Below are 7,492 nucleotides of genomic sequence, written 5' to 3' on the forward strand. Positions count from 1 at the left end.
TGCTTATGAGTAAGAAGAACATCCCACTGCCTGGAGGATCTAGGTCCACCTTTACACAGAAGCACAGAGCTACAGAGAAGGGGTTTCTGGACGGAACGTTCCACATCTGCCTGAACCTTATGGGTTCTGAAGAGATAGGAGGAGCTGGGTACAATTTGCAGTCCAGACCTGACCCTGGTTCCTTTACACAGAAACCCGCCATGCTCTGAGTGCATCAATACACTTTCAAAATCCCTTCCTCCAATCCTGTGATAACCTTTTTTCCTTTGTTGAATCATCTGAGGATCCTTGTTGTGACTTTATTCCCTTATTGCAACAACACAATACTGAGTGTGTTGACTACAGTACTGATTTGGTAGCTGATTATTTTATGGATTTTGTGGGTGTCTGTTATTTTCTGGATTTTGTGGGTGTTTGCAGTATATCTCAGTATTTTAAAAAGTGAGTATTTTGCCATAATTTATTTTCTTTTCCCAAATAAACATTAACTTTCGTGCTTTCTTTTGTATTGCCAATATTGCTCTATTTTTCATACATAAAGCCCCCATATTGTATGAGCCTCAGGCCCTGCAGCACCTGGTCTGCCTGTGATCATGCACAGCGTCCACCTGCCCAAGGAAAAACTGCTGTCTTGTGCTTCCCAGGCCTCCGATGCACTCACCCCTCCTTTCAGAGTGATTTCTCTATGCTGAGTGAGGGGTTTCCAACCTCTGCAGTTTCCATCTTTTACCTCTGATCTGGTGCATGATTTTTTCTAAAGGAACTCTTAGAAGACACGTAACATGACCTGATCAGGAACCTTCTTTAGCCTCTTCCAAGGACACAGCTCAGTGCCCAGAAGATGGACCTGCTCACTCTCAGCTTCCCCACATCCTGCTCTGCTCCTAGGGAGCAGACACACAGGGAAAAGTAGGGGGAGTCCTGTGCAGAACCCCGACGTCACACCATCTTCCCCAACGAAGATAGAATTGTGTCAGAAAGGGACTGTTTTTCAAAAAATCAGCTGTTCATTGTATGCCTGGATGGTGGTCCCTTTGGTCAAAAAACCCTTCATCCACATGGAAAATTATGAGGACTTCCCTGCAAGGAAGACTTTGCACCCAACCACAACATCTGTGCACCTGCTGCTCTGCCCTCAGCCGCTCTCTCCCAGTAGAAGCCTGAATCACTAAGTGCACCCCCCACTGAGAGGATGAGGCTCAGATTTGACTCCCCCGCTCATGGCTGCCTGGGCACTGCTTCACTTCCCACGTCACAGACTCGGTTAAATTCTATGGGGGTGGAGAGGAAATGGAAGCAGATGCTGCTCACTCTCCCTGCCAGACCATTCTTCTCCTGGCTTCCTAGGTGCGGCACAGGGGGTGCTGGCCTCAGGGCTGTTTCAGCAGCTTCCTCTTTGTCATTTCCCCCTCAGTGTTCATGGCAGCCACCCTTGGTCAATGCAGCTCTGAGTGGGGAAGGCATTTCAGAGCCTTGGCCAGAGGCACCTGTCCTGAGGGCTGCACCCCCTTCTCTTTGAACTAAAATAGCAAAGAGAAGAACCGTATGGGCTTGGGGCCATGTGACTTAGGACTGTAGCCTCCTGCTTGAGGCACAAATATCTACTATTCGATGAATCATGCTGACACTAAGATTTTTTTTATTAATTGAAACATCATCCTTGGAAAAAAACAGTCCACTTCACGCCAGTCCCATTTGTGTTTTAACTTCTCTAACCCTAATATAAAGTTTGACATGAGGACTTTTTCAAACTTCAAGTCCAGAGAATGGGCCGGTGGGCGTGAACTGACAAAACCTCCCACCCTGGGGCACACCCTCCCAGGACGGATGACAGCAGGCGCTGCTTTCTCCATGTGATCTTGCCCATCTTTGGACTTGCTGGCATTTCTCCCAATCAGTTACACACACACACACACACACACACACACTTTTGGACTTTGTTTCCATGTAAGGGCCTAAAGTCTCTTGTGGAAAGAAGCAGACATCGATCGCTATCTATTTAGTGTCTAGGGGATTTGATGAGAGCAGCTTAATCCTTGGAGTCTGCTCCACTCTGCAAGCACAGATGGAATCTACTGCCTGGCGAGCTCCACTGAGGCCTGGCCCCTGCCTGTGGACACAGCCAGCCCCCTCCTCCTGGTCTGACGAGGAGCTCAGACCAAACCAGCAGCCCAGCTTCTGGGGCCAGCAGCCTGGGCCCCCTCCTCTCCGTGACCCCCTCACCAGGGGCTGCTGTGGCTGAAGTCCTGGGTTTCCAGCCCTTGGCTGCTCTCTCCCTGCTCTGAGGCTCAGGTCTCCTATAGCAGCAGCTCCCCTGACGGCCTTGCTGTGGCCATGTCAGTTCGTAGATACGCCTCTGATCTTCACACCAGCAGAACAAGGAGGCTTCATAAAGGAACTGCAGAAACCCTGCCTGTGTGCACATCCCCAGACAGCCAAGAACTCAGAGGGAGGTGATGCTACTGTTTAATTGCAGGAGTTGGGAGAGTGTGCACTGCACACTGGGGCTGTGAGAAGCAAGAAGGAAGGAGCAAGGGCAGAGCCCCCTGCTGAGCAACAAAGGCCTCCTGCCGCCTTCTCTGTCTGTCTCCTGGTGCAGGCACATGAGGAGACCTCCCCTGGGGCGGGGGGCACAAGTCCAGGGGTGGGAGCACTACAAGGGGTGGGAGTAGGAGGTGGTCAGTGTGACAGGCCTTGCACAGACCCCTAGACTTTCCGGCACTTGTAGTTCAGAATGGAAATTTTATCCTCCCAGGGAACTTCATTGATCTGGAAAGAGCAGAACTCTTCCTGTGAAAAGAAAGAGAGGGAGAAAATGCGTGTGGGTTACAGTTAAAGCCAAAGATGCCCAGGAATGGGACATCAGAATGGGGGTGAGAATGGATGGAGATGAGACACTGCCCCCTGACCCCGACCTACCCCTGCCGAGTTCCAGGGCACTGAGCCCAACTGGGCAATGACTGTTCCATTGCCCCTCCCAAGGCTCCAAGTCACCAGGTGACATTGGGCCGTCGCCCCACCCTGCAGGATTCCTGTCCCAGCACAGCCCTATGAGAAGCAGCCTGTGCAAGGGAGCCTTAGGGGTGCAGGACAGGGGAGGCGGCTCACTGCCCCCAGCTCCTTCCACCTCCAGCACCCAGGCCAGCACTAAGAGGGGCCAGAGGGAAGAACCCAGGGAACTGGGAACTGCAACTCAAAGTGCCCAAGGTGGTGAGGTGATGACAAGGAGAGTGTGACTCTGCCCTGACCAGAGACCTCAAAAGAAATCCTGGGTTCTTGGAGAGGCTGGTGTTGGGTGAGCTGGGGCAGGTCCAGGGCTTCTCAGCTAACAGGCATTTAATTCCCTCTAATCTGCTCAGAGTGGCTGTGGCTGCAGGCAGGTGACTGAGGCTGGAATTAGTCAGAGCCCCTTCTTTCTGACCAGAACCCAGCCCAGCAGCTGCTTCCTCCAGTCCAACAGGCAACACACCAAAGCAGGTAGAGTTGACCTCCCAGTAACCATTACCAAGCTAAAGTCTTCCCAGCAAAACAAATTCATCACCCCTATCCACAGCAGTCCACCTGCACACACATAGCCATCTATATTAACTCACACCAACCCTCACCCAAATGAATATATGCATGAACCCACATACTCCTTCACACATCCACACACATGCGCACACACACTCCTGTGCATCTTCCTCATGTATGCACACATATGCATCTTTCCACATGCACACCTACGTGTGTATACCATCCCACACATACATTCATGCATACACAAAACTCCATATGCACACACACATTCATTGACTTCACAAAACACATCTGCACATGTGTGCCAAACACACATGCATCTTCCCATGCACATGAATACAGCCTTGCATATGTGGCTCCACAAATATCTGCACACATGCACACATGCCCTCCAAAGCATGTGCAGGAGTACAGGTGCGCACACACACACGTACACACACACACATGCACATGCTGCTCTGCAGTACTTGATGCCCCTGACCCACATCAGGCACATACCTCTTTCAGTTCTGGCTGGTCATTGAAGGGACAGTTGTCCAAGTTGGGCTGGGACTTGGTGCATGTGGTTCGACCGAACTTCACATTGAAGTAGTAGTTCACCCCACCCACGATCTACATGCGTGGAAGAGCAGGAAGCAGGGACAGCATGCTGTCAGTTTCATGCACACACAGGCACTTCACTGTGACTGAGTCACTGGGCTTGCCTGGGGCTTCATGCTGCCCACACTGTCACCCAAAAAGCACACAAGCCACCTTCTCCTGCTGGCTGGCAGTGGTAGGGTGTCCCCGGCCTCCCTAGTAACTTGTTTTCTCTGGGTATCTCAAGCAAGCTGTCTCATGCAGCCCAGTAGGAGGAGAAGCAGGGGCGGGGCAGATGGAAGCCGGGGCCTAAAACCCCCTTCACTGGATTCAGGAACAGAAGGCACAGCTCTGGGGAGCCAGCCAGAGTGGGACAAAGAAACAGTCCTGGCACCAGGCTTGCAGGGCAGGGTCTAAGCACCAAGTGAATGCTCTTTCCCATAGCAAAGGATTAACTGAATTCTGCTATCTGTGCTCAGGGGGCAGGGACACTTCCTAGGTGACCCATCCTAGGAAGGCTGTCACCTGATGATGAAATTTCAGCTAACTTCCAGCTCCTGGCATTCAGTCCACAGAGCATCTCATTCCTGCCATTTAACCCAGAGGTATTTTTCCTCATTTCTCAGTAGGAGATGAGATGCTCACTTACATTGACGTTTTAGGCCAATAAACATTGCTTCCCACATGCCTCCATTCCAGGTGTGATTTTCGAGGCAATATTTCTAAAGTGAGTCACGCACCTGCATGTTTTATAGTTGCAACTTCAGAAGAGAACCGAATGCTTTCCCTGCACAGTGCCGCCCCCAGACATGACTTGTCAGAACTGTGGAGAAGCATGGGATGAGGGACCCTGGGACCAGGGTGCTAGACCTTGCCCTGTGGAACCACACATAAGTCCTGTAGAACCACATGCAAGTCCTGTGATCCCTCCAGTGTCAGTCTGCTGCTCTGTAAATTAGTCTCCAGGGCCCAACGATCTACATCATTCTGTGCTTCACTCTGTTAGTGACACACTTGAGAAGGAGGTGCAGGCCAGCAGGGACCACAGCACCAGGGAGTGCCCCTCCTGTGCAGGGAGAGGGCTGCAGGAGGAGAAACAGGGCTGGTCTGGACTCCTCTGACTTTCCAAGAGGAGCTCTAAACGCAGGTGGGCCATATATCCCTGTGGTCGCTGTGTCACTGTTTGCTGCTCTGCCATGGGACGTAGGTCAAGCTGGGCTCAGTAGCCCTGCTGAAGCTCCCTCCCTCTGGACCCAACCACCTCCTTCGCTCTGCTGGGTGATTGCTGTCCTCATTTTGCTGAGGTCTAACTCTGTGTCAGCTGGCAGAGGCAGGGTCAGGCGTGTTCTACCCCAGCAGGAACTCAGCTGTCCTGGGCTGTAGGGAGTGGTCAACCAGCCTGAGAGTGAAAGCCACTAGCCCTAACGGGCTGTGCCCAGGGGTGTGACTTGGGAGGGAAGCAGGGCTCTGCAGGACAAGGAGTCAGATTCCCGTGTGGCCCCCGTGGAGAGGACTCAGGGAGGAGGATGAACCTTGTGGCCTGGATCTCATCCTGAGCAGCATCAAGCCCACCCAGAGTCAGCACAGTCTCCATCCACACCTGCTGGACCCTGGGAAATGCCACGGTCATGGTACAGACACAGCGGCTGCTGCAGGTTAAAGGAGGCCGAGGGGACAGGACAGGGCTGAACTCATGCACTCACGGCCGGGGAGTGTCCTAGGGCATGAAGACCATCAGCAGACAGTCAGGGAAACCTGAATGAGTCTGCGGTTTAGATAATGTTGATTTGCTGGGAGTGCTCTGTGGAGTGAGGCAACAAACCCAGCTGGGACTCAGGACCCCAGGGTGGTGGTAGCACGCACCTGCTGGTAGGCAGCCATCACCTGCAGAGGGCGGCTGTAGTACTCATCCTTACTAATGTCCTTGTTGTACTCGCTGATGGCGAAGTCCAGGGCACGCTGCACGCTCTTGTCATTGAGGTCTGCAGCATGGATGCCACCTGCCAAGGTCCTAGATTGGGCCGAGGCACTCCCGGCCACGGCTACCATCAAGGCAGTCAGCAGCAGCAGTGGGGTGTGCATGGGCCAGGTCATGTTCTACTGGGACACAGAGCAAGGAGCTGGATCTCCCAGAGAGCAAAGAAGCAGGAGGCTGAGGCCGGAAACCCAGGCCAGAAGGCAGCTGTGCATTTATCCTACTTGGGTGTCCCCCAACCCCACCTGCTCCCTGGCCCCGCCCCTGGCTCCTCCTCCTCTTTCTACCCCTCCTCTTCTGTCTCTATCTCCCTTTCCACCCCCAACTACTTCCCTCCCTCCCTAAGTTCCCTTCGCTCCTCCCATGCCTCCTCCTCATCCTCCTCCCCACTCCTGTCCTGACTGCAACCTCCCCACAGCCCTGCCCCTCTTCCTCAGTGCTCTAAAGCTTGGCTCACTCTGGATTCCAGAGAGGTGACACTGCTCCCTGGGCTGTGAAACCTGGTGACCACCTATTTCCTCAGGAAAGGGAGAAATACAGGGCTTGGCCTCCTAAAGTCTTCAGATGTCAGGGGCATCCAGGAGCACGTGGTCATTGTCTGGGAATTCCTGGAGCAGGGAGCTGTTTCAGAAGCTCTGGGATGACCTTGTCCATGCCCTGTTCTGGGGAACTTCTTTGCCAAACATAAAGTAATTAACCTTTGGGTAAAGTTCACTGGGTTCTCTTTTCATAACTCCTCATTATTCAATAAACAAACCTGTCACCAGCTTCCCCCTGCACCAAGCAGTCTGGGCAATGGAGCCATAGACATGACCTTGCAGAGCTGCCGTCCAACAGAGATGTGACAGAAACCCAGGAGCAATTTAAAACACATTTGAAAAAGTTAAAAGATACAGCTGAAAGTAATTTTGGTATTTCTACTTTACCTTAATATATCCAAAATACTTCAACACATCAGGACTTTTCTTAAGGAGCTAGTTTACATTCTTTTGTGTGTGTGTAATGTCTTCAAGTTCCCTGTGTATTTTTTACAGTTAGACCAAGTGTCACTTTGGACTAGCCCCATTTCAAGTGCCCTGTGGCCACGAGTGGCTGCTGGTGGCTGCGGTACAGCATAGCCCAGCCATTAGGGTGTGTGGGAGGATGCAGAGTGGTGATCAACAATTTAGATCAGAGAATTATAGTCGCTCAGTTAGAGAGAGATGGGTGCTACTGGACGCTGGTCAGGGAAGTCTCTATGAGACTGGAAAGGTTGAAAAGCCCCAGGCAGTGGGAAGGGCCAGTGCAAAGACCCTGAGGCAAGGCTGGGCATGCCTGCTCCAGGAAGAGGAAGCTCCTGGAGGGGGTGTGAGCAGGGAAGGGAACGACCTGGAGTCTCATGGTAACTGTGGGTGTGTCCAGGTGGAAGGCGCAGGGAGA

The 7,492-nt window shown here is 52.5% G+C and overlaps 1 protein-coding gene across 1 annotated transcript; it reads right to left on the reverse strand.

Annotated features, from left to right (window-relative positions):
• Nucleotides 1-2,456: 2,456 nt before the first annotated feature.
• Nucleotides 2,457-6,262, reverse strand: CST5 (cystatin D). Its single transcript, XM_024239018.2, has 3 exons — nucleotides 5,962-6,262; nucleotides 4,018-4,131; nucleotides 2,457-2,790 (listed from the first exon to the last, which is right to left on the reverse strand). The coding sequence occupies exons 1-3, from the start codon at nucleotides 6,190-6,192 to the stop codon at nucleotides 2,707-2,709; spliced, it is 429 nt and encodes a 142-aa protein (XP_024094786.2). The 5' UTR covers nucleotides 6,193-6,262; the 3' UTR covers nucleotides 2,457-2,706.
• Nucleotides 6,263-7,492: the final 1,230 nt, after the last annotated feature.

Source organism: Pongo abelii, chromosome 21, assembly GCF_028885655.2.
Source record: "Pongo abelii isolate AG06213 chromosome 21, NHGRI_mPonAbe1-v2.0_pri, whole genome shotgun sequence".
In the NCBI taxonomy this organism is placed as follows: Eukaryota; Metazoa; Chordata; class Mammalia; order Primates; family Hominidae; genus Pongo; species Pongo abelii.